At 44.7% G+C, this 27,420-nt stretch overlaps 1 protein-coding gene and 1 long non-coding RNA gene across 3 annotated transcripts in view; one reads left to right on the top strand and one right to left on the bottom strand.

Moving 5' to 3' along the window:
• TOP1 (DNA topoisomerase I) overlaps window positions 1-27,420 on the top strand; it is a 67,098-nt gene that overhangs the window by 5,212 nt on the left and 34,466 nt on the right. The window contains exons 1-2 of one of the 2 annotated variants that reach the window (XM_080557642.1): window positions 21,578-24,097; window positions 25,523-25,625. In XM_080557642.1, coding sequence (XP_080413768.1) covers window positions 24,031-24,097; window positions 25,523-25,625 — 170 coding nt within the window. In that variant the 5' untranslated portion in view covers window positions 21,578-24,030. Of the gene's footprint in view, window positions 1-21,577; window positions 24,098-25,522; window positions 25,626-27,420 lie in introns of those variants that run through there. The other variant, XM_080557643.1, reaches the window with a different exon arrangement.
• Window positions 248-16,294, bottom strand: LOC308178668. Its single transcript, XR_013939888.1, has 2 exons — window positions 13,954-16,294; window positions 248-13,920 (listed from the first exon to the last, which is right to left on the bottom strand). It is a non-coding gene; the product is annotated as an uncharacterized lncRNA (long non-coding RNA).

Consider the following 27,420-nt stretch of genomic DNA (forward strand, 5'->3'; position numbering starts at 1 on the left):
TTTTTTGTGCTACGTTCCTTAGGACGCACGTTTCCATGTAGCTTGTTCCTTCCAACACAAGCCTCGAATCTGCCTCCTCCAGCCCAAGGCGCTGGGCGAGCCAGCGCTGTGAGCAGTGCTGCCCACAGCCGGTCCTCGGAGCAACACTCGGGGCAGTTTTAAATCTGAAACTTCAAATCTGAAAAATATTTCGTGTCAGACCCTGATCCTTGTGAGGTTTTTAATGTGTGTGTGTTTTTTTTGTTTGTTTGTTTTGTTTTGTTTTTTAGCATTGGTTTCTAGCATCTCCAGCAATCTTTTGCAAGGACTGTAGGATATAACAGTGCAGCTTTCCTACAGGAGTCCCCGAGACGCTGGCAGTGAGGGTATCCTGCAGTAAGATGATCATTTCTGACACGTCTCAGAAAGGCAGACTGCAGGGAGACCTTGTGAAATGTAAATAAAAATATTGCTGGTAAGCTGCTCCTGCGTCTCATGCGCTGCATAAGTTGTTTGCATGTATTTTCCCAGCAGTAGCGTCAGAAGGGCTTTGTGAAGACCTAGAGGTCTGTTGTGTTAATTGTTCCGACACGTTCAGCGTTCAGGTTAGGACTTAATGGGTGTCTTGTGGGAGTGGGGAGTTGAACGCATTTGTTATCTGCGGCCAACTTTTGTTTTTGTTAAAACTCAGCAGAATTACCTAAATGTGCTGGAAGATGTGTTTTGGGGGTTAATGGCCTGTGTGCTTTCTACTTTCAGATTCTCTTAAGATGTTTTTCCTTTTACTGCAGTATTAAGCAATATTCCTATCGGGGCTGCTTTGTTTACTTTGTAAAACATGAAAAAATTTTAACCAAGGAACCAATATTTATGCAAAAGTGTGGCTTTTTACATGGCTTTACGTAAACTAGGCACACGGCTCATAAGCATAATCGAACAAATTCAGATTTAATTTCATTTTACAACTGTGATTTCAGATATTTGTCGGATAGTTCATTGAATTCCAACCTCCTGAGTTGTGCTGTCAGCAGAAACTGCAATAATATGTAATTATAGCAAGTACTTAACATCTCATTGACTCAAATTCCTCTGTTAATGATTTCACTGGATTCCTGTTAAAGTAATACCTGCTGAAATAGCACAAGTCACTGCCCTCTTAGAGAGACTCGGGGCCAGATTCTTACCGATGGTGTAAATTGCTGTGATCCCACTAAAATCAGCGGAGTCCTGACATTATACCTGCTCCTTTGTTGTTGAACCGGAGGGATGGGCTTTAATGATACGCTGACTTCTTTATGAAAAGGATAATTTAACTTAAGAAATCAGCGCAGATTTCTTTCTGCGGCTTTTCAAGATAGGATAGTTTCTCTTTCAAGTCTGCTTGAGCTGGCTGGGCTAATAAAATTCCTGATATCCTTGTAAGACATGCAGTCATTCAGAAATATTTATTGGCTTATTAAATTGAATTGCCTTTGCAGCTGCTAGTTTTATGGAAACTGCCCCAAGTTTTATATAAAACCTCACACTGAAACATGAGAGCAAAATGCTGTTTAGCACTGTGTATTCTGCTCCTGCCTGTGTTCTTAAAGGAGTCGTAGGTGCCCAAATCTGAGGGAGGATCCTCGTAGCGGAAGGCGGTGTGTATCACCTTGCTTTTCTGAGGCTGTTTTCTTTGACCGAGGCAGCGTCAGATGACAAATAAGCCCAGCCATGCCTTCTCCCTGCATGACTATCAGTTCTGAGCTGTTTAGCACTGTCAGCGTTTAAATATGTATCATCATTAGACTTCAAAACGCTTTCTCCCCTTAAATGAACAAGAGGAGGGCAGGGACTTGCCGGTATTCCAGCAGCGCGTGAGTTTGTTGCTGACCTGTGCTTCTGAAAGAGCAGCTGAAAATCACAGCTTAAGAACAAGTCTTCAGCACGGTGGGACGAATCCTCCTGAACAGTATTCCCGGTTGCGGCTGTGTCCTTCCTCTCTTCTTAAACGCCTGCTCCAGGGAGCTCCCACTCTGGCTGGTTTAACATGGGAATTCCTACGGTGCTGAAGCGCTCTTCTGGGCAGAGCCTTTTCTGCTCTTTCCCAGTTCTGCAGAGCAAGGTGTAGTGGCTGCCCGGTGTCTGCGGGGCTGAAATGTTTCTTAGCACAGCATTTGTTCACAATGTCCTTGCTGACACAGACGCTAAGTATTTCCAGTGGGTTTTATCGGGTTTATCGTTAACAAATCTTTTCGATGCTAGCTTTTTAAACTGATAATGGTAAGGAGAGAGCTGCGGTAACATCTCCTGGTATCACAGAGGTGGGACACTCAGAAAGTGATGTGAAGAAAGGGGTGAAGCTACTCCTGTGGTCCATGGGGTATAAAGAACAGTTGGTAGTTGCTGTTGGCCTTAGGAACATGAGCATTATGCGTATTTTTTTTCAAATTGAAATTTGCTTCCTAAATTTGGCCTCAGCTGATGAACAAGTGAGAGCTGCAGACCTGAGACTGAAAGCAGAGAGAACAGAGCCGCTATCAGTCCTGAAACTCATTCTTTTGTAGCACCTGCGTAATATCAATGGTCCTCAAACTTCTTTGAAGTATAAGTAGCATTTTGTTAAACCTCGGCCCGTGTTACAGTGTCAGCAGAGATGCAGGTGTGAAATGTTCCAGTCCTTGCAATAAGCAATACTTTGGGAAATCCTCCAGCACAAGGAGTGCTCCTGATGCTCTTGGGGAAGTGGGAGACGTCAGCAATTAGTTCCCCGTTAACTGCTAATAACAGAGAGGGAGCTCTGCAGTGAGGGAAGGTGAGCGGAGAAGGGATTGCACCTTGAAAAAGAATTGCCTCATATGTTTGTGAGATCTGTTGCAAAGTTGTACTGACGTTTCCCATAGTCTCAGGCCTTTTTGTCTGTTAGAACAACACAACTGAGTGTGGCAAAAGAAACGGATGGATAGGGTTTGTGAAAACTACGTTTTATACCGTTGCTCCACTCGGGGGGAGTTTCCTTTGTTCGTAGCTGCTACCTCAATCCCAGCAGCTTCGCTTGGAGCTGGTCGCTGTAGTAGCTCAGCTCAGGCAGGTCGCTTGCACTGACAACCGCTCTGCGCCTTCAGGCCGCCAGCTCCCACCCCAAAGGAGTCACAAGGACGGACCGGACAGCGCTGAGCCTGCTTTGCTCCTGTCGTGGAAAACTTTGGAGGCAGGGGCTGGGAAACATCTGAAATACGTACCTTGATGGGATGGGGGCAGTGCAGGCTCAAATACGGGAGGCATGGCAGGAAAGCTGGTGTAGGTACTTGCCGTTCAGCTTCAGCAGACAGTGCCTCATCAAGAAAAACAACACGTCTCCACCTAAAGTACCTAAGTCGTTTCTTAGGTTTGAAGGCCATAACCCCTGGAACTGGGATGATTGTGGGGTGAACAGGGGCAGCATCGGGTCGTTGGGAAACTCTCTTGTAAGAAGGATCCTGGCAGGCTCTTAAAGCCAAAAGGTGCTTCTCACAAAGCTGCTGATCAGCAGATCTTTTGGGCTTCTCTATCGATATTTTGGAAATGACTGCGCTTGTTCATGTTCACGAGCTCACCATATGTTTTGTGCAGTTGTGAGCTGTGGGGGTGTGCGTCTGTATTTTTATCTCATACCCTCATCAGTGAGGAGGGGTTTTCAAGGAGCATTACAAAAACAGCGGCTTCCTTCGGAGTGTGGCAGAGTGCTAAGCTTTGTGGTGCCCACCAAAAAACAGAGATTAGCTCCTTTGTAATGGTGCCCTGCGTGGATGGCTGCCTCTTACACACAGACGGACACAGACATACACCATTTTAGCACACAGTACGGCTCTCTTTGAGGGAGGACCGCTCCCATTCTCAGTGCAACCATAGTTCGGATTCCTCAAAATGTCCGTTTCTCCTGTAACGCCATTTTTCAAAGATTTCCTACAAAATAAGATGCTGGTGACTTTCGCTAAGTGCTGCTGAGTTCGAAGTCCCTCAGTCATTTGCAACATCACAGTAATCTTTGCAGCAAGCATCTGGGACCTCACTAGTAAAGAATTCTGCAGTGTGAGAGAGTAAATGATGGGCAGAAATGAAACACGAGGTCTCATGTTCAGCACGGGTAAGACTGCATGCGGCTTGTCCGTCTGAAACAGCCTGGGCTAATGCCTGAGCATTGTTCAGCAGCTCTGGAATGAGCTTCCCAAATGCTTTGTAATTCCTGAAGCCTTGGGCTCGCTCCACTACTCAGCGTATGCTGCATGGGACTGGAAGTTGTCTCGTCTCCATCCAAGTGTCTGTCATTCTGGTGCAGCTGGAAGATCGGTGTGGCAGTGCCTAAATGGAATAGCGTTAACAGCTTTTTCAAGATTTTTTTTTTTAATCAAGCAGGGATGTGCCTTCATGGTAAGAAGTCAAGAAAATAATTAGTAAGAATGGAGTAATGCCCAAGCACAGATAACTTTTTAATTTCTCCTGGCATTTGTCACTTACTCTGATCTATTGCCTAGCACAGCTTCTTACACGAGAATATAAATCTCAAGAGTGTTACCCAGGAGCTATTTTCTTCCTTTATTTGCAACCTTTCTTCCCTACACCTTTTAGATTTGAATGGCAACGTGGTATTTTTTTCCTTGTGTGTAGCACAGCGTAGATGATCAGTGTTTTAGGGTCAGGGCGATGTACTTCAGCTGAACTTTTTATTGATGGCGATGTATCACTGCCCAAGGCTTATATTGCAATATTTGAACCAGGGCCAGGTTTGTCAAACAGCTGTTCGTCTTCCTCGGAGCTTGCAGCTCTTGTTTTGGAGAGATGGCTCGAGGTGGCCTAAAAAGACCTTTTTGGGAGGTGAATGAGGAAAAAGCGGAAGCTCACAAAAACGTTTGTTTTCCTCTGGAATACGACAAATGTCTGTTGTGGGTTTCTAAGTATCAGAAATAAGAGTTCAGAAACCCATAGTGGTCTTGTAAGCAAAGCGCAGAGAGTTCTGCAGTTGGGATAGCATGGTAAGAGACAGGCTGCTATTTCTGCTGTCTGCAAAGCAGTTTTATGGGGGGAAAAGTACAAACGGTGGCAGGGGACAGGCTGTAATGTCGCTTGTGAAACGAGGTATTTGGGACACCTGATAACCAGGTAGGAGGGCTGCCTTGCTTGATCTTCGCTGCGGTGGACGCGACTCAGAGGTGAGCTCGTCCTGTCCCCGGGGAATCCAGCAGCTCCACGAGCTGACGATGGTTATCCCAGCATCGGGCTTTGTGCGATGCGGCCGTGCCAGCTCTCGGCGCGGTCTGTGCTGCTTGGTGATCCTTCCAGGCTGTGCGGGGATGCAGGGTCGAGTACAGAGAGAGACTTCAGAAGGTGGAGGCAGGGAGCACCGGGGAGGGACATTCTGTTACGGACCCCGTGCCTGGGCTTAAGGTCCTGTGTGCCATGTACATTGTTACCCTGTCCTAAGGCCCTGCTGTTTAAATAGGCAGCCCGGGAGAGGGGGAGGGCTGTGCTCTTTGCAAAGGTGGAGAAGCGAGAACAGAGTGGGAGTGACTTCTCCCAGCACAGAAATAGGCACAAAGCTGTCTGGCTAGGACTAAGGTTCAATTCCAACTTGGACTTTTGTTTTTGATCTTTAATTCTCTCCAGTCGACTACTGAAATGGTTAGGAAAAAGCAGTACAAAAAAAAAAAAAAACCAAACCTTTCTGCGGTTTCAGCTTATATTTTTAGATGCAGAATGCATCTCAGGAGCTAAAGCCTGTATATTTTTTTTCTGTACTAAATAATTTGACAAATTTACAAATGTTGCATGTCGGGTTTTGTAATCAGTGAAACTGCTGGATTTACAGCAGTGAGATCAGTGGTTTCCTGGTCTGCGTGCGGGGTTCTGGCACCACGTACTTCTCAGGTAAGTCTCTTGCACCACACATGCCAGCATACACGAGTGTCTGCTAACTGTGCCTTGAGCAATAGGAAAAGCATCAGCAGAGCACATTGCGTCTTTTGGCAGTTTGTGAATCCTAGCAAGCATGTGAGTAAGATCAATTACCGAAGAGATAAAACAGCAGGGAAGGGCAGGTACCAGTTCGTACTTGCCTCAGAAGGTACCCTTACGAGTTAGACGAGCACTCTCCATTTTAATCGAGCCGTTTGGGAAGCTGGAAGCAGGAACCCTTTGGAGAGATCCGTGTGAGTATGATTCATTGCAACACAAGCAGCGTGTACAAAATGGAGGGATGGAGTAGCACTACTGACGTAGGCTGAGGTTTGTACGCTAGAGTTAATGACCACCAGATGGGGAATAAAAAGCTGCCTGCTCCTCTTCTGAGGACCGAGAATGTCATTGGAGCTATTAAAATGTGCTCTCTGTTGTAACGCTTCCTTGTGTGCAGTAAACCCCTTTACGTGCGGATCACAGTAAGACTTCCTCACTGCTGTTTCCCCTCAATGCTTAGATTTTAGCTTCGGTTTTTATGGAGGATGAGGTTCCTTCAGTTTGGTACAAGTCAGAGATACAGAGGGAAAAGGCTTGGGTGCTTTCTGGCAGGAGGAGAGCAAGGTGCAGGTTGTGTTGTAGCGCGCTGCCACGAATTGCCAGATCTCGCGGCAGCAGCTTCGTGTGTCTAGAAGTACAATGCAAAAGATTAATTCGTAACAAAAGTGACATTAATGCTTCGGCAGCGTTGCCCCGTCCCCGTGTAGATGTCATCTTCATCCGTCCTTTTAGCAAAGAAGCAGCGGCACGACTCAGGCAGGATATCTGCCAGTGCTGCTAACTCCGAGTCTCGCAAGGCATCGTGCTGGAGCTGTTTGGACACGGGCTGCAGCACCTTGCTCCAGCAGATGGAAACATCTCTCCAGCTCTCCGGGATGTCTTTGCCTCATGAAGGTGGATAATGAGTTTTTTTTGAAGAGTCTTTTCTTTTTGTTTTCTTCCATCCTCTGGTGTTCTTCCTACTCCAAAACCAGGAAGCCTCTCGGAGGAGCTAGCCTCTTGTCTGAGTCATAGTATTATAGCTGTGTGTGTCACCTGCGCTTTATTAGGGAAGCACAAGCAAGCTGTCCTTGAAATACCTGTTTTTATGAGTAGATGCAGTCTTCTAATTTAAAATGTGCTTCTCTCTGGAGTTTGATGGCTGTCGTAAACAATTAAGTTTTCCTTTTATCATCAAGTGGGCTTATTCAGCATCGCTTGTATTTAAAGCAAGCTTCTTTTTAGGTCTTTAGACTGCTTTAATTGTCTAGATGTGAGGAGAAAATGGGGCTTAGCACTTGACGCTCTGTGCTTGGATTCTTAAGTTGTTGGTGGGTGTCTGGTGCTGAGAGCGTCCAGCACGCTGCGGTTGTACTTGTCCTGGTCCATAGCTTGTCTTGCAGTGCTTGGAGACAGAGCAGGTAGCAACAAGCTGGCTATGCTAGTAATTAAATCCTTAAATTGAACTTTATGCAGAAGTCAAGCACTGGAATTGATGATCAGTTTCTTGTTTCATAAATGAAGGTGTAAAGCTGTTGCTCTTCAGCTTTTCCAAGCATTGACTTCATGGCTAGCGCTTGCCCCTTCCCTCCTGCCCTGTCCTGTTGTTGAGACATTTGTCCAGCGCCGTGCGATCTGCGGTTCCTGGCACTGCTGTGCCTCGCTGTCGGGGCGCGAACCTGTGTGTGTGCTGAGTTAAAAACGTTCTGGTTTTCTGTGCTCGTGAACATGCCTCTTACCGTACTCATCCTGTGCAACTCTTCGCTCTGTTAGGAATCCGATTTTTGGGTTGTTTTTTGAAGCTGCTGGTGCTGCTTTTGCGAGCCAGATTGATCCGTTCTGCGTGCAGTTTAGCAAGCAGGTTACGTCTGGTGCTGACAGCAGGGAGAGCTGGTTCAGAAGGTGGGTTGGGTCTGCTAGGAACAGATCGGTGTGCCTCGGGCTTTACTCACCAGCGTGCTCGGTTAGAAGGATCAACAACAATAACCCCTGGCCACGTTTCTGAAGGATCGGCAGGTTTACAGAGTTGTGGTGTGCTGAAGTCAGTGTGTTTTTAAACGGAGTCCTTTGTGGATTTGTGGAGAATGGAGCTGCGGAGCATTGTTTTGTGAAATGCATCCCCTGTAGCTGTATTTCCCAAGACCAAGAAACAGTGTTCAAAACAGATGTGAGCCTCATCTATTAATGTCAAAATTAGTTTGTTTTTAATTTAAGTTCTAATGTTTTTCTCCCTTTCTGTAAACACTCCACCCATCTACCCAGGCACAGGAGCCTTGTCCTCAGATGCTAACCCAGGCTATGAAACCTTAAACCCCAGAGGGAACTTGTTAGCATGTAGTTCGAGGAGCCCTCTTTGCATCACACTACTGTGTTTGTGTTTTGGGAGGGCAATTGAGCCGGGGAAAGGAACACTTCTCGGTTTCATTTTTATAGAGGAGTCCTGGAGAAGATGTCTGTCAACTTGCACATGGCAAATATTTACTTTTTGAATGGAATCGAAATAAATATGCTATTAGATTTTTCTGAGCTGAGTTTTTATAGTGCCCCTTTGTGTACACTCACGGTTTAATCTCAGCAGAGCTCTGGAATTAGTCTTTGGCAATTAGCTCAATAGGCGAATGCAGCCAAAGAAGTTCTCACTTCAATTGTTCTTCCCCAATACTGAAAAAAAAAGTAATTTTGTTGGGGTCTGTGGACTACAAACAAGTTTAATGACGTTTTTAATAGCTGTTTCAGTGACTGGAAAGGTAAGCCTTATGCTAGTTTTCACTTTGGACAAGGGCTGGTATCCAACAGGGCTTGCTTGTAAGCATCCATGAGCGTTTGAAGGCTTAAAGAAGGCAAATCAGTGGCGTGGCTCGTAGGTCTTATTTCCATGTTCTGAAGTCAGTGTCATTTCGTCAGCAAGCGTCAGTGATGTTTGCTCGGTTCTTCATCCTGTAAGCTGTATCCTAAATTTTAACCACCTCCTTCCCATCATTCCTAAGTAACCAATAACAGTAGATCAGAACAGGTAGTGTTGTTAGTGCTGGTATGCAATTTCCCAAATCGTGTGATCCAAATGGGTTTAAGTACATGGAGAACTAGATTCAGATCAAATTACTGATGGAGATTGATACTCTAAAAAAGACGTCAGTACAGGAATAAGTTGTCAAGCGTCTTTGTAGACCGAGTCAAATGAGGTTTCTTCCCTGTTGGTCACTGCAGTTTACTCTTGCCCTTGCTCAAACCAGAATTGCTCTTGCATCCGGCTGTGCAGTAGTTCATAAAGCAACTTCTAGAGCACACCTCGATGGAACAAATGCTGATTTAAATGCACACTTAATTGTAGTGAAGTTAGATTTTTGAGAACATGATGCTTGGCATTAGCAAACAGTTTCCTTGTGTTACTTGTGTGTGGCTATTGCTTTCTGCACTAAAAAAAAAAAAAGGAAGTGCAGTTTCTGTATCATCAGGGCAGCTGTCTTGCTGTAAAATGCTAGAGCTGAGATTCCAGGATTCCTTACAGTGACTGTAGTGGCACAAAGTATCTCGTTTTATATTTCAATCGCTAGGTAACTGGTACTTTCTGTAAAATCTTTTGTCGTGAGAACCAGTGTGGAACTGTTTTCCAGGTCACAGATGCTTTCTCGCGTAGAGGCTCCTGAACTATTTTGCCTCTTAGAGCTGCAAAGAAATGTCCTTAGGAAACCAGGTTAACCTAATAGTGTTTCTAGCCAATGTGGAGTGTTTAGTAACGTCACCACTAGAAGTGAAACGCTACTGTTAAAGCAGTTACTTTAATTTTCAATTTCATCATACCCTTATCTCCGGGGGTATCTGGATCTGTGAGTCCAGGGTGTTAGTCTTGGGGAGGGAACATGAAGATCTCACATCTCTTGCTGATTTTCAGTACAGGTTTTTTGCATTCATCCTTACCTTATTAGAGCTGCTCATCATGCAGTTTGCTCACTTGCAGGCTTTACGTAATACTACCACTATGCATTAGTAAAGACTCGAGGCTCCTGTGTATGGGTATCAGTGCCTTTTCACATCTGATTGTCTCAAGTAAAGCTGATCACAGGTCACAGCTGTGATCACAGGAAAAACAGGGAGTTTGTTCTGGTCTGCAAGGGACTAGAGTACAGGAAGTAAGATAATTGCTAGCTGTAAAAGATCCAAGTTCAAAAATAAACTGGTACATTTAAAAACTTGCAAACAGCATTGCCTAAATGCATGGAGCCTCAAACAGGTTCGAGTGCGTTCAAGCACTGCGGGTTCAGAAGCCCCTGGGGCTGCTGCGCTCCTCTGGGGCAAGCAGCTTCCCGAGAGGAAGGGAATGGGGGAACCCAGCACGGATGGCTCCCGGGGCGCCTCGGTCCGGGAAGGGAAGGAAAGGCAGGAGGAAACGGGACAGCTGCTGCTCCGGGCTGTCTGCAGAGGAGCAAATGCTAAATCCCTGCAGTGGCTGTAGCTTTCAAGGTGGCACTGGTCCTCGATGTAAAATTCATCTTAAAATTTAACAGAGGTATTGTTTTAACTTTAACTCTAACAGTATTTGTAATAAACCTTTAAAAATTTGTCTCAACATAAGACTGGCCGTCAAGAAACCTTTAAAATATTTATTTCCTAGCATTATAGCTGAGCCGTTCAGGAATTAATTATTAGATTGTAAATATTCGTACCAGTTACCCTTGTTTCCTTTGCCTATTTCTGCCATCAAATGAGCAGGTGCAAAGCAATCTCTTAATTTTTCTTTCGGAACACTCCTGCAAATAAGCTGTACCATTTTGTTTTCTCATTTCAGATTACATTAACGAGGAATAACAAACTCTTGAGTCCCTGTGGGTGCTTCTGTAGTGCTCATAGTTCTTTGAGCATCTTTCTAAGCCTCTTACCAACCGACTTCTTAAAATACCTAAGTGATGTCAGGCTTCGTGTTCAGAAAACTTGAAAAATAGTGCGATCGTGTTGCTGTAGCTGTAAAGCAGAACCTCAGAGATGATGGAAGTCATTAGTTAAGCACTTGCGTCTTGAAGTGCAGTGATAAACCAACCATTGAAGACTCTTTGCACCTGCAGCATATTTCCTTCAGTTTGAACAGCTCATTTAGTGACTATGATAGTGGAAACCATTTGAAAGCTGAAAAAGGGAAGCTAACTTTCACACCTAGTTATTTCTGCATTGGTAAAGACGGGTCTGCTCGTAAAATTGAGGAACGAGTTAACCAGAAGCAATTGGTTCTGTTCAGTTTTCAAGGATTACGCTTCTCTCCTTTTAATAGGGTCTAGGCGTGAAACAATGTAAATGTTTTTCTCCCGTTCATAAGTCATTCAAGGCATTTGTGAATCTCGTGTCTGATGGAATCTGAAAATGTTGCCCGTGAGTTTAATAAAATTTTGATATCCATCCAGAGATGCAAGCCATTCAGAAGGGGGGGGGGGGGGAGGGTAAGAATATGTAGAGCTGCTTTTAATTGAAGTTAGGAGTTTATTAAGCATACTGATCTGCAATGGCAGGCTACATGGGCTTTCAGGTACCTGTGTCGGTGTGATTTAACAGCCGGCAGCTAGTGAGACTTGACCTGTATTTAACAAAACAGAACACCAACACGTAACAGGGCTAAAACCAGTGACTTCAAGTAACACTTCTTGTCAATTGGTTTGAATGGAAGGCTTCTGGTGGAGTGGGCGCGCTGCATGTAGGAGCTCTGCTTATTAGTCATGTAAGTATTGCCAGCACAGCCTTGTGCATTTTAAAACTCACATTTCAAGCTGCTGTCACCTGCGCTGCTACAGAGGTGGCTCTCTGTGTCCTCGCTGCCTCCCTCTCAGTAGGCTCAGGAGCACTGCGGGAAGTGCGGAAATCTCGGCTGTCACTGAACCTTTTGTTTAGTCCCGTGCCTCCCGTGTGTTCTGGCTGGCATCAGATTTCTTCTTGTACGTTAATTGTGGCGATGTCTCCTTAAGGCGGGGGAGCTGCGTTCCCCCCCTTGTCTTGAGAGTGGGACTTGGGGCAGCGCCGGCTGGTGATGAGACGTTTGCAGACAACTGCTGGATTTAGCCTGGCGTGGGTGCGCGGTCGCATAACTCACCCGCAGTGCAGGCGGAGGTGAGGTGGTCTGCGTCCAGCCAGCGTGCCCCGGGCTTGGAAAAATGCTTGGAGGTGGGGGGGCACCACGGCACCAGCAAACCCACTGGCTGGAATCGGCGTGGGAGTTGCTTCTGCAGAGAGGAAACGAACATGATAAAAGACCAATCGCTTACGTTGTTTTGAAATAAACTTTTTATAACACTGGCCCATTAGTTCAGCTTTGTGGGCACGATATTAGGCAAGTAGTAGGATAAACATCTGATTCCGGAGCTTAAAACAGCAGTACTGCTTGGCAGAGCTAATTTCAGCATCGTACCAGCCGCTTGCTGTCTTGCAGGCTCAATGTGTACCGTAATACGGAGCAGTGCGGAGGCCTTGGGCTGTTCCCAAGGGTGCTGCCGCCTCAGGCCTTTCCTGCCCACAGCAGGCAGAAGACCAGCAATGGCCAAAGCCACATCTCGTTGTCCAGGGCTGGTTAATAAAAGCCTTTGAACAATGCCATTAGAGCCTCTCTGAGGATGCTGGGCACTGCTTGCAGTGCTCCTGCGTGCACACGTGTGCATGACGCTGCCCGCTGACAGGAGTCTCGTCGCTGACTGCAGTAGGAGAAGCATTTCAATGCGTCTGCATGTTTTGATCTGTGGGAATTTGGGTTTCGGGGAGCCCCTGTCCTGGGTCAGGCCCGGGATAGCCGAATGTGCCAGCCCTGTCCTCATGCTGTTGGGGTGAGCGCTGGCTTGGTTTGAGCTGCTCTTGAGAAATCCCTCGTGCGCTGAGGAAGTGTCAGGATTTCAGGGAATCTTTAAAGAAAAATAAAATAAAAACAAAACTCTTTTTAGTGAATCCAAAAATACTAGTGATTTACACAGCCAGCAAGTGAAAATATTTTTCTAGTTGACACCATTTGCAGAGTAATTATTTCAGACAACACAGCTGTTTTCCTGCTGGCTAATGCAGTTTTTAAAATTGAAACTTTACTTCTTATGCCTCAATATGATACAAATCTCCTTATTTTTTAATATAGCTGAAGTTTCCATTATCTCTAAGAGCTGGGAGTTAGTTTTCTCCTTTCTTCCTCCTGATTCACCTGTCTTAAAGGTTTGGCTGCATGCGGGAAGCAGCTGTTGACTTTGCATTACAAATTGCGTTGTTTGCACCTTTCTGCTACTGGTACAGAGAGCAGTTGGAGGCGGAAAAACCTTCTGCTAGGGGCACTGACTCAGCCTGTGGATGGAGTACAGTACGTGAAGTTCTCTGACTGCAGCGCGAATGTGTCAGGTTGCACCAAAAGGTTTGCTTTGCTCTTGACCCAGTCTGCTGAGGTAACTGGTAAAGCTGCTCCCTGGGTGCTTTCTCATCAAAAATTTCCAGAAAGGGTGATTCAGCCCACCTCCGTGTGTCAGTGATGCAGGCAGGAGCCCAGTCCCTGCACTCCTTGCTGAAGAGCTAGGCTTGCTCCTTCTCCCACAGTTGAACGTAACCTGGACAAGATTCTCCAAGCCGTGACGGACCTGAAGAGGTTCACCTCAGGAGGAGCTGAACCTTTTTCTCAAGGAGCCGTGGATCAGCCGGTTCAGGCAGCAAGCGAGCCTGGTGAGCCTGGGCGCAGGGGCCAAGCAGCGGTGAGCTCGGCGATCCAGCACAGCTGTCACGTCCTTCCCGAGGGGGACTGCTGAAGTTCAGGGTGGTGTCCCCAAAGTTCTGCTGGACGAGAACTCAAGAGCTGAAAGGGTCAGCTAGCGGGAAGATAAGGGTTAACTGAGCCACGTTGCTTTGAACCATGTTGAAGTAAGGGATAGGTTATCTTCTGCAGCCGCTGATGACTCCGAAGTCTAAACATGACGGCGTGTCGCAACTGCCCGGCCGCAGCGCGCTCCAGAGAAGCGAGGCAGAAGGCGAGCAGAGGCGGGAGCACCCCTGGGCCTGGCTCCCCAGCGGCTGAGCGTGACCCTGGGCCGCTCCTTTGTCTCCATCTGCACGGTGCGGACACGGCTCCTTTGTCTCTTCCTGAGAGCTGACTGCGTGCGACAGCGCTGCGTGGCAGCTCCTGTGCCAAGCCTTGGGTCCGTGCTGAAGGTTTGTTGCTTTCTGACTCCGGCAGTGGGATCAGTCTCCCTCGCATTATCCATTTGAACGCCCTTAAATTTTACTTTCTTTCATCATTTTGAGCTAGTTTTATACTCCTGTATGCTAGACCGGCTTGTGTGCAATCGTCCAGCCCTTCTCAGTCCTTCCTGCTGTGCCGGTTACGTTAACTGCATTTTGCACAATGGGGAGGAAACGGATGTGAATTTGGAGAAACGTGAGATTAGATGGTCTAGTAAAAATCATTCAGTGTTAGGGGATCCAAAGGAAATCCACAGGGAACCTACCTGCAGCTTCTATTTTATGCAACTTTTTTTCCCAAAGCTGATTCTTGTTTGTGTGTTCCCCAGCAACATTCACTTTATGCACCCATCAGCCCTCCAGAGTCCGTCCTGTACACGTCTGTTAGCTAATTGGAATACACGTTTGTAACGAGCGTAAGGCTTTTGGAACCAGGGAGGTAATGAAGCACAGGCTTGTAGCCGTCCTTTGTTTGCTCCTACGTTTTGGATCTGATTGGGAAATGCAGACAGAGGCAGAGCTGACTTTGAAATGGGTCACTAGCTAGCTGCTACAGTTGTCTAGCTTTCCACTTTTCTATCTATTAGGACCCCTTCGCTGACCCTGAAAAGTAATTCTGGGCTAGTCTGAGGTGGGAGGAGGAAGAATTGATGCTGAGGGAAAGCAAGACGGTGGCTGAACATGACAAGGACTAGGAGTGAAGCAGGCGTATACCAAATAAACTTAGACACGCTTCCAGCACGTCCTGGAGTATTCCTGAGTCCCCTGGTGCTCACTGGGTGGGTTTTTCCTTAGACCCTGCTCTGGCTTCCTGCTGTGCAGAGATGTGATGGGCAGTGCCTTCTGAATATCAAGGCAAAAGCTTATCTTCAGTCTTGCTGCTGCTTTAAAGATGTACATACAGTGCGTAGCTGTGCTTATGCATGTGGGTAAAGACTTCTAAACCAACAGGAAAAAATGCTGAAACTATTTCTGCCCCAGTAAGGGAAGGAGTCTGTTACTGTGCACGCTAGTCAAATTCTGAATGGAGGAGGCTATGGAAAGCACTTCTACTCATCAAATAGTGTAGCCATATAAGAATAAACTTTGCTAGGGACAAGAACAGGGTGATTCTTATCTTCTTTTCTTAAGAGACTACTCCTGACTTTCCTCTCTTCCATGCTAGGAGCTTTTTAAGCTGTGTGCTGATGCTGGCAGTTCTGACTTGCTGTTTTATTTTATTCTGCTTGGTTAATGGAAGCATATTAATGGATTTCATTCTCTGACTCTTATTTATGCAATTACAGGAGAATGTGTTACGTCCTGGGAATCCCTGGAAACACATGTTTCTGTTCACATTGATTTTTTTTTCATTTTTGAATGCAAATAGTGGGTTGAAACTTCATTGTTGCCTCTCAGTCGGGAGCCCTTTGGCATGTGTAAGAAGCAGCTCTTAATTTAGCCTTTCTCTACTGATCAAACATGTATTTTCATGCTTTATAAGGCTTCCCCACTCTTGTCCTTTGTGTAGTGTGTTCTAGTGCAATTGTTCTTGCAGTGATTTTGTGTTTTTTAACTCAATGACTAAGATATGCTGCAGAATAGTCGTATGCGAACATGCCACCTTTTTCAGAAGAGGCCATGGAGAAGGCACTGACAGTTCATTAGACTTGCTGCTGTCTGTGCTGTTGGGTTGCTGCAGAATACATTCAGTATAGCAATGTAAGGTCATCATCCTTTTGTAACACAGAGCATCTCAATTATTCAAGCGTTAATTGCTGATAATCAGAGAATTTAGTATTTCCCTAGCAGGTGAAAATATTTGGTGCACAGAAACTGAGTGATTAATCCAGATGGGGAAAAAAAAAAGGGCTCAAAACAAGTGTATTGAAGAATATCTGCCCTTCACTTTCTAAATAAGCTCTCACAGCATGTCTTGCTTACCAACCCAACTTCTGCAGGTTTGTTTAGATTGATGAAATGCCAGCAGTGACATTTGCTTCAGGTTAACTTCATTCATGTCCCTGAGGCCTCAGTCACACAATATAGGAATGATCAGTCTGTGTTTGTTTTTTTTCTGGCCTCCTTAACCTATCCATGATAAGCTTTAAAGTTTTGGAAGGATAAACGAGTGTGCAGCTCAGCTTGCAGACTTGGTGCTGTGCCACTGTGCTCTCTCCGTGTTAGCACTTCTGTCACATTGTTTACCTTTCTTCCTTAGATTGAAGTTGCCCTGGGGTTTCGGTGGAGCAGAAGGTGCGTTAATCTTGTTTTGCAAACTTTGTATTTTAAAAGCTGTGTAAGATCCTTGCTTGCATAATAAAACTTCACTGGGGAGAAAGTGGAACTTCTCAATAAGTTCACAGGAATTATTCTATTCCTATAGATAGAGGCTGGAGACATTTCTTCAGCAATTTATCTATTTATCGGATTACAAGATTAATGAAGAATGCAGCAACTAAGGGGTCTGTCTTGTTCTGAAGCCAAGTATCCCAGCAAAATCCTTTTAAGGAAAAAAACACAATATCTGTCTGCCCCTCTGGTGTATCTTGCCTCAGATAACTGAAAAAAGTATGGAGAGGGGCTGTAAGGTCATTGGCTTTACTCTTCCCATCAAAATTAGGCAGTTTTCAAGCTTTAGGAAAGCAGAAGTGCAGGATACCAAGTAGTGTGGTCGGTTCTGGCTCAGACCAGATGTTTGCTTGGTGGACTACTTTGTGAACAGGAGAGGAGGATGCAGCAGTTCTTTGTCTTGGAAGAACTACCCGGGAAAACAGGTTGACTCAAATCTACTTAGTGTTGATATATGTCTTCATTTGAACCCTTGGAAAAGGGAGAATGCACTTTGCTGGAGTCAGTTTATTATTAAGTTACTGCCTTAGGATGAACTGTTTGCTTATTCTGTTGTACTTTTCCAGACTCTGTTCTCAATGAAGCTTTCTTGTCTCTTTCCTCTATTTTTTCCCTTGTATGTTTGGAAAATAAATAATGAGTATATGAAGCTTCCAACCAAGAGCTGCTTTCCACTTGTGTTTAGTCAAAATTGATTTAGATGTTTGGCAGTAAAGCATAAAATTCGTGTCTTACTATAGTTTATGAAGGAAAACAGAGAGGTTTCTTTAAACACTGTTAAGAAAGTGTCAGCCTCCCTGGACTGGTGCACCTGATTCAGTGATACACCTGAAGCAAAGTAAGTTTGTGATAGCACAGCAACTATACTTCATTTGAATTAGACTTCAGAAAGGGTTTTCAGTATTTAGAAATAGCTTTGATATCTATTTAGAGTCAGAATAGGCTGTCTAGTGTACAGGCACGTCTGTGTAATAATAAAATGCAAAATATTATTGTGGAAATAATAAAATACATAAAAGTACACAACAGGCCAGAGAGAATCCGCAGCAGTGTTGATTGCGGAGATGCCTTTCAACACTGTAGGTAAAGGATTGCACGTGAAGTTGATTTTGAAAGGTGTACATGTTCTTTTAATTATGGCACTCAAAACGAGGAATTGGAAGCCCAGCAATCTTGTTTTGCTGTCGTAGTGGTTTCCCTCCTTTCTTGGCACAAACTGAACGCCTGGTCCTGCTTCTTTCACTGAATGTCACACTTAGGAAGCATTGCTTGCCCAAACTGTATTTCAGTCAGATCAGATGATGATGTTCTGGTGAATTACTCTGATCGAGGTAATGGCTATGGGGGTCTCAAATCCTGGTCTCGGTGTTTTAGTCACTCTCATTTCAGGACTCCAAATATTTTGCAGCCAGCTATTGGAGAAATAAAACAGCACAGCAAACAGACCTGCAATACCTTTCCAGGGTAAATGTTTTATGTGTATTCTGTAGTTGCGTAAATAGGGCCATTAGGCCAGTAAGTGACTTATCCTGTTTCAGATGGGAAGTTTATTTTAGATTATGGTTTTGTGTTCCAGAGTATCATCCACAATACCGTCATCTGTCTGTAAAACACCTTCTGGGTATGTTTGGTATGGTTTTTGCTGCTTTTGAGACTTCTAGCTGCATACAGATGTTGTCCCTGATACCTGGATGCAATTCTGTTTTCTGTACAATAGTTTTTCTTCCCCTTTTTTTCAGCTACAGCAATGACAATCCATTTAAACAAAGTCCAGAAACAGTGTAATCAATTACTGGAACACCATGATCATACTGTGACTTTCTCCAACTGCAATACAAACATTGTAGAAAAATATAAAGCTCTTCCACACTGGTCTCTGGCCGTGCAGAGAGATCTTGACAAAATAAAAGAGCTGGGCAATCACTAATTGCATGAAGTTTAACAAGACCAAGTGCCAGATTCAGCACCTGGGATGGGGCAACCCTGGCTGTACGTATAGATGAGGACGAGAGGCTGGAGAGCAGTCCCGCAGAAAGGAATCTGGGGTTTCTGGTCAATGCCAAGCCAAATATGAATCGGGAGCATGCCCCAGTAGCTCAAACGTCCAACCCTGTCCTGGGGTGCCTCAGGCACGGCGTGGCTAGCCTGGCGAGGGAAGGGATTCTCCTGCTCTGCTCTGCGCCAGTGCGGCCTCACCTTGAGCACTGTGTGCAGTTTTGGGTGCCACAACATAAGAAGGACCTAAAATTATTAGAGAGCCTCTGAAGGAGGGCTACAAAGATGGTAAAGGGTCTGGAAGGCAAGTTGTATGAGGAGTGGCTGAGCTCGTTGGGTTTGTTCAGCCCAGAGCAGAGCAGGCTGAGGGGAGGCCTCATGGCGGCCTGCAGCTCCCTCACAAGGGGAGCGGAGGGGCAGGCGCTGAGCTCTGCTCTCTGGGGACAGCGACAGGACCCAAGGGAACGGCACGGAGCTGGGACGGGGGGGGTCAGGCTGAGTGTTAGGGAAAGGCTCTTCACTCAGAGGGTGATCAGGCACTGGGGCAGGCTGCCCAGGGCAGTGGTCAGCGCACCAAGCCTGCTGGAGTTCAAGAAGCGTTTGGACAACGCTCTCAGACACATGGTCTGATTTTTGGGTGGCCCTGTGAGGAGCCAGGAGCTGGACTTGATGATCCTGGTAGGTCCCTTCCAACTCAGGACAGTGATTGATTGATCAGGAGGGATTATTGTATGTGCCTCTTGAAATTGTAAATCAAAACATGTAAATTCAAGTGACTTGCCCAAAGCCATAACCTGTCTGACAGAGAGGATCCCCATCCCCTGTGCCTCAGACTGTCCAGCTTTCTGCATATGGCTGCCCTTGTGAGCCCTATGGGTTCTTCAAATGGGTTTCTGCATCTCCACACAGTAGCTCCTTTCTCAGATGAATGGTTTATAAATTGACCAGAGCCTCACAAAGCAACCTTTACACACGTGGAATTGCAGTTATTTGTTTAGGTAACCTGCCAACCACATCACTGTTCATGTTAAAGATCTTTGATATTGACTGAACGTTACAATCTTTCTACTTCCAAGTGTAATCTATATGTTGTCAAAGTTGCTCCAACACTAAACTGTTGTGATCAGATGCCTGAGGCAAAAGTACATATTCTTTGCCAGGAATATGAAGAGTGTTTTAGACACCTTGAACTACGTTCACGTGTTTGAGCATTCATAGCCCTTCCAGGCATCATTTAACCAACTGAACCTTAATGAATCAAATGGTAGTCTTTTATACCCTCCCTGTATATGGGAAATTAGAACTCAGAAGTAATATGATTTAGTAAAATAAATGGTAACAAATGGTAAAATTTGACTTATAAAACTGGAAGGTAAGAGGCCTTTTTCTGATCATCTACACTTCAAGATGACTGCTTCTGGGAAGAGCCTGGGAGGAGGAGAAAAATCTGTGAAATTGTTTCATTGAGGTAATACGGGGTCTTTTTGCTTTGCTTACTGTTATGTCACTACAAATGAGAAGGAAATTAGGCTAAACTGTAAAAATGCTGTAGTTGTGTAGTAAATGGTCTAAGAGGTGTTTCAGCTGTAAAGAGACCACCAATTTCTCAGGTGAGGATGGCTATTGAGAGAAGATTTCGGTTTGACCAGTTTTTGAAACTAATCCAGTGTTACTGAATTATCTCTTTCAGCTGCATAATTTAGCAGTGGAACTGAAGCATTTTTTGTTTTTGTTTTTTAAGACTTTCTTCCCTTTTCCAGAGAAGAGACTGAAAAGTTGCATACGTACAATCACCCTGCTGTAACACAATACATCCTCTATTGCAATTGCGAAGGATTTCTTGCTTGTGCTTCAAGTTTGAGATGGATAAAAGTCCCAGTAATAGAAAGCACACCACACTCATATATACCAATGATTCTGAGAAAGCCTTAAAAGCTCGTATGTTTCTCTTGTAACCTGTAACTAGTATCAAGGCACTGGACCTGGGGCAGAAATTTCAGCCCATTTGCTCAAGCAGAAGTGTCATGGAAGTAACAAGTAGTTAAAATGTTTTTTTGACATGGTAGTGTGACTTCCCCCCCCCTTTCTTCATACTACATCTTCGGATTTGGAGACAGATTTCAGTCCCAAGAATCAAGTAAGCTTAAATTGCCATTCTGGACATCAGTGTAGATGGTGTTTTGAACAGACAAAATATCAGCATACTTACTAATTGAGGTATTTCTAGGCTGTCTAATGGAGAGAAACAAGTGGGGTATTGCTGGAACCAGAAGGAAAATACAAAAACCCCTTATCCCCAAAACTTAGTCTGTTCTTTTGTTATATTTTGCTGTTGGCAGAAATCTGTCTGTAAGCAGGTTGATAAAGTATTCAAATTGTACTTGAAAAAACCTACAAGAGCATGAACCCAAAGATGGCAAATACGGAAGGCTAGTAGATTTATCTAAAAAAGCTACTGTTGATGAGGAATTGGATTTACCAGGTGTTTATTTGCCAGCTATCTCACTTAGTTTAAGAGAAATGAGAAGGGCCAGATTGTTGCTCTCATCCTTTCTTCAGTGCTTAAAAAGATGATTCTAAAGCAAACTGCCAACGATATTCTCCCAGATCATATTACTAGCTGCACTGATTTGTTGTACAAGAGCCTATTTCCCTCTATGCAATTTCAGGGTTTAACTAGAAATGTTGCCACAAAAACTGAAATATTAACGTAAGGAGTAGGCCTGCTTCCCTTGATACGTAAGTAAACTTTATTGGGGGAGCGGGGAGAGAAGAGTGCTCAAAAGGATTTTAAAAGCAAACGATTTTTTCATATGAATTAAAAGACTATAGTTCCCTGTACGTTGGTTTTGTGGCCAGCCCAGCCCGTTAAGGCCGGGGTCAGTCCCATTGAGGAGGAGGCTGCTGGCACGCTGCCTCCCCAGGTGCCGACTGCCCGCCGCAGGAGGGCTTTCTCTTCCTGCAGCTCTCTTCTCATCATGCTGTAGTTAAATAGATGCCTGGCCTTTTACAGCTCTGTTCCTGGATAAAGAGGAAAACTGCACTGTTCCAGTAATACGTGTATACAAGTATTGCAAATAGGGTTATGACTCAGCCTTTCCCCAGAGACTTAATGGCGGGGGGGGGGGGGGGGAGACGACAAAACAGGGCCACAGACCAAAAGTGCTTAGAATTTCCCATCCCTAAATCAGGCGTCCTTGTAATTAAACAGAGTTCAAAGATGAATCAACATACAAAAATGCAGAGCTGCTCGTGATTGTTGGAGGTACAGAGGGAAAGGCAGGAATAGCAGGGGGACTGCGGTAATCTTTTGGAGACATACCAGGCTCAGCATTAACAGACAGGCATCCAGTGCCAGAGACATCAAGCTCTCTAGAACAGAAGAGATGCCAAACGCTCTGTTTGGGTTAGTGGATACCAAAGGGAGAGCCTTAGGGGTGGTGGATCCCTGCCCAGTGAGCGTAACCCCTGTCCCTACTGTAACCTTGATGCTGGAGAGTCTCATTGACTTCTGAAATCCTTTAAATGTCACATGGGCGTTTGGGTATTTGAACTTTGCTCACAGTAGATAGTGGAGTCTGCTAATGCTCCTGGAGAATTAGTCATATATATCTCCTTGTTTAGCACGAGAGGGAGCAGACATAAGGAAAGACATAAAAGGCAGGAAACAAATGTAAATGTGTGTGATAGTGTCTGACCTCACTCCAGCTCATGTGAGGCTGGATCTGGTCAACTGTTAGTTGGCTGCAAGCTGGGGGAGAGTTACTGGAGGCTGAAGGATTCTTCTAGGAACTGATACACGAAGCACATCAAAGAAGATATAGACGGTAGTCATGAGCATTTCCATTGATCGCTTCTGTATTAATGAGGTTTGGTGTGAGGAGCTCCATTGTGTCCTAAAGTTTCGTTCTAAATTCAGTTTTCTGCCGCCTGTGTAATGTGGTGGAGAGGATGTCATACTGGTTTCTGTGAAGTGGGGACACAAACTGGAATAGCTGAACTTGTTTTGTCAGCCACCAAATAACCACCAAGTTGGTCTGCTAGATAAAGCCAGTCTGGAAAAAAAATATATGACATGCCATTGTGTCCTTTTTAGCAATCCAGTCTCCTGAACTGCATTCAGCTCCACCCTCAAAAAAATAAAAATAAAAAAAATCTGAGAGTTTCAATGCCTTCTGGTGATGTTCATGTGTCGGCTCAGGGTTATTTAGTAAAAGCTTTAGAAGTTCTCAGTCTTAACCTACCTTATGGCATGGTGTCAGAAAGCGACAGCATGGAGTCTGAGCGCTAGGCAAATATTCCAGAGTAATTTAATTCTTAGGAGATGTGTCTGGGAGGTAGTATGCTTGCCTGCATGGAAGTACTGAATTTCAGGTGTTGTCCGGTGTGTTGAGAGGCCCAGTACGTATCCAGGGTTGACTGCACTCAGGTTAAAGCTCTCCCGCCAGCTTTTCCCTTCTGCTTACAAAACCACACATACAACCTCCTGTTCCCCAGCCGCTAAGGCCTGCCTTTTAGGCAGAATACCTCTATAAAAAGGCCTTTCTGCTAGAAGTCTTTCAGCAATGGAAAGCTAGGGAAGACAAATGCCACCAAGCAGAGCTAGTTTAATTATTTTTTTTCACTCTTGTACCAGGCTTGCGTTGCCTGAAAGCAATGAGTTATTGGAAGCAGAGCAGAGGATTGCGTTGTTGGGCTCCAGTGACTCCACGGGTATGGCCCTAGAACTACTTCTCAAAAGCAAATACTAATTTCAGCTGGAAAGCACAAGTCAGTTGGAAGGGCATCTGGAGAAGAAAGGAAAAGGCTGTTCCATTTTGTGGGGTTTTGCAAAAAATGATCACGTGGCCCTAGACTCTAAAGAGAATAGCATTGAATAGTTGCACACATTTTCCATCAGTTTGTTGTTATAAAAAAATTGCGTGTTGGTTTCTGCTCCCTTAAAAATGAGTATGTTGTAAAATGAGTGTGCGTATTTCTGTGTATAGCATCGTGATGTTTTTTCTAGTGATTTACCTACTCATCAAGTGTCAATAGATGGCTGTTCGCTTCAGCCGGTGCTTTAGGAATTGGGGAGTGAACTCTGTGGAATAAAATGCAGGCAGTTTGCAAACAGCCTGAACTTCCAGCTCCTGGCTAAATTGAAGAATCTGAAGTGTGAAATGTGCTGCGAAAACGCTTTTGCCAGTGAAATGTGTGCTGTCCTGGTGGGAAGGAGAAGGGTACCAAGAAATTGCTTCTTGGCACTTCAGAGAGCGTAGGTGTCCGGTCCCTGCACGGTTCGTTAGAGGTTCCTGGCAAATAGGTTTTGTTGTTTGGGTACTTGCAAACTGTGAGGTGGTTATGCTCTAACGCCAAATGTTGCACAAATCCTGCCACATACCTGGGTATCAAAGGGCAGAAAATTCGATCTTGCTCTTCAAATGTGTATGTGGTGTGGAGGGCAGCACCGGGAAGTGTTGCCAGGTTTGGGAGGATCAAGGCAGAAGGCAAGCTGGAGGCTTCAACGTCAACGTTCGTGTGTTGGTTTGTGCTGTTTTCCTGCAGGTGTCTGACAGCAGCACCTGAAGTTAGGGCAGCAGCAGGTTGCGATCGGTGGAAATGTGTGACTGGGGGGCTCCCCACAAAAACCGGTTGAATATTGTGAGTTTGGAAGCACTGGTGTCAGGTAAGGAGAAAAATGAACTTGTGGCAAAAGACGTGGAGGATGAGGCGGTTCCTGGCTCTGCAATGCATTTCCCTTGTGACTGTGGACATCTCAAACTCCTTCTGTTGCAGTTTCCTATTGTCATACGGGGGCAGTCGCCTTTTTAGAGGCATGTTAACATCTTTACAATCGATTAATCATTACTGCCTTACATCCAAGATCTGTGGTGGAAGTGCTGGCACTATTATCCGAAAGCAGTTGCCAAAGTCATCACAGCCTTTCAGGTATCCTGAAGAGCTATTTAATTTTAGTTGCTTGAGAAATGTGTATTAAAAAAAAAAGAGAAGTTGAGGGGAGTGTTTTGGCATGGGTTACAGGAGTGACCTTGCCTGTAGGTGGTTGTGCCTTTTGTCCTGGGTTTGAGGTGCTAATTCAGCCTCAGCTCCTTCCTGATCTACTTATAAAGAACATTTATGGGCCTAAAAATGCTCGTCAGTGCTTAGTTAAAATTCCAACTCTGTTGCTCTTTCGCTTTGGCGGATCTTGTTTTCTTTGGTGCTTTGGAAGGACCTCATTGTTTATTGCACGGTGCAGTTGTCACTGAGGATGGAAAATGTTACTGGAAGTAGAAATTGATACCACTAAAATTACAGTGTTTGTGTACACTCACTGTGTGTGCCATCTCCTATTTCTGACTCGTCACTTAAATTGGACCAGTCCTGACCTGTGTAGGTGGGTTTCCACCAGCACGTGCTCATTGCAGCTCTCCTGTTGCACTGTCTGGGCCCTGTTATGGAAGGGAGGTAAGTGTCTCCTAGTGTCCCCTGCAGGAGACGGCATGAGGAGAGAGTTCCCTGTCTGTTTTTCTTCCTCCATCTTTTGTTTTCCTCTTCCCTCATCGTTTGATCTTTCCCTCGCTGTGTGCCTGTCATGCCATGTGGGCATAAAAGTAAGATGATTTTAAGGGGGGGGAGCGTTGGTGCCCTTTGTCTAGACTAGATACTTGTGGAAATAGTGACTACATTTTAGATCCAGCAAGCCTAACGTTTCAGCTTTATGCTCGGTTTCTGTATCCTTGTAATCTATTTGACATGAAATATTGACAGGCATAGGAAGCTAGGTTTCCCATCTCTGCAGAAAGATTCAACTTGCTGTAGCCATACTTAACTAGTTAACAAAATGGGTCGTGTTTCTTCAGGATCTGTAAAGGTTTTAAAGATCATTGAACTAAGGACCGTATAAATGCAGCTGTTGCCAAGGTAAATTAACTTGTCCTGCAGGAACAATGAATCCATTTAGGACCTCTGAAAACTAAGATTTTTGTTACAAATTTTGCATCTCACGAAATACTGGAATGGGGTGGGGAAACATGCAGAGGTTCATGAGGGAGGCATGGAGTTTTCTCCCAACTTCATTTCTTAATTTTTTTTGCCTCTCTGCTTGCAGATTCTCACAAACACAAAGATAAACACAAAGACCGAGAACACCGGCACAAAGAGCACAAGAAGGACAAGGAAAAAGACCGGGAAAAGTCCAAGCACAGTAATAGGTGAGGAAAAAATTGACCAAACCCTCGTAGGCTAAACCTCTGTTGCTCATGCAATCTTAGAATTTACGAGTGTAGGTGATTAAAGTCTAAATTATGTAATTGCATGCATTTCTATATGGGTAGCTAAAGCTGTGCATCTTGCAAATGGGATCCAATATTTTTGTATATAAGATTATTGTGGCATAGTGTGACTGAAGGTGAAAACTAGTTTAACCTCATCTTCATGGAGACTGATGAATTTTGCTCGTAATCTTTTGTGTGTTTGCAATTGTTTGTCAGAAACGTGGAGCACTCATAAGTGTTGCTGTAAACCCTGCTGTTTTAGCATAGATGAACCTGATGTGACTACTCAGCCTCCTAATAATTAGTAGCATCTGGAAAAATGGTCCCCTGGAGTGATGGCAATGTCCTTGGCCTTTTCCTATAACGACTGAATATCTCAGCGCTGTCAGGCAGCTTGTGGGGCAATCCTTTTTACATTCGCCAGGCATTATGAGCACGTCTCAGCTGCTGGGTTAGATGATAAATCTGAAAGGATTGCCTGCTGGTTTGTCTGGTCCGCATGACAACTGCACTGCCGCTGTCTGGGGAACGTGTGTCATGGGACTCACCTGCAATATCACCCACACTGAACATAAGATAAGCATTTGTTTACTCTGCGATGATGGGGGGCACTTGCAGTGGTGGTGGGTTCCACAGGCCAGTCTTTCTCCTAACGTAAGCTGTGGATTATAAGAACCGGAATATGCAGGTCTGTCCTTGGTGACTTGGTATAACACAGTGGGGCAGCTGTGTCACACACAGGGCATTACACAGAGAAGCTTTCCTAGCTGTAACTCCTGACATGCAAGCGCCATGGAGTCTACGTTGAGTATTTGCAAATCAGGCACTGGAGGGTAAGTTTCTGTCCCAGCACTTGGTGACCGGCTGGGAGTGTTTGTTATGGCCAAGCAAATGTAATGGCTGTGCAAATGTGACAACCCAAACTAAAAACAAATGGGTAGTCTGTATTAACAATTTCTATTAAGAAGCAAAGAAAAAAATGAGTGTGTGCTGAGCAATGGGTTTGTTTTATTGGGGTCACACTTTTCCTGTGACCTTTTAAGAAGTTGTATAGCTTTCTTTTAGTTTCTTCTTCACAAATAGATGACAGGAAAAAAAAATCTAAGCAAATTATTAAGTTGCAGCATTTACTGGCTTCCATGGCAAAGACTAAATGCTTTGGACACATTGTTTGCACTTTTCTTTTTTTCTCATGTATCTCTATTGCTGTGTTTTCTGATTTTTCTTATATTCAAGCATGTGCCCCAAAACTGATTTTACCTCACATTTCCAAGTGTTTATTGCTTCACTTGGAAACCATTCTCCTGCAATCTTAGCAAAGTACATTCTTTTGTAAGGAGTAATGTAAGCACGATCTTTTCAAACTTCCAGAATTCATTAATGATTTGGCTTTCTCTGTGTGGGAGGTGGAAGGATATTTTTAACTGGAAGAAATATTTTTCACCAACTAATTATGGCTTGTAAGTTGAAGCTGCCCAGTGCTAATTGTGTAAATAATAAATAACAAAACATTAAAAAGGAGATAAGAATGGCTAATGTGTTGTGTGAGTTGTTGCTTTGTCATGAGCTGATATGTAAACATTCTTTATCTTGAAGTAATTCCTCCCTCCCTTCAGCATTGCCTTGAAGTCCCTGTAAGAAAGGTAGCACTTTTTCTAGACGCTGCGCTTAAAGCTTCCAGTTATTTTCATTTAAATATTCGTTTGTTCTTTGAGCACGATATACTGCATTT

This window comes from Anser brachyrhynchus (assembly GCF_964034855.1).
Source record: "Anser brachyrhynchus genome assembly, chromosome: 16".
NCBI lineage: Eukaryota > Metazoa > Chordata > Aves > Anseriformes > Anatidae > Anser > Anser brachyrhynchus.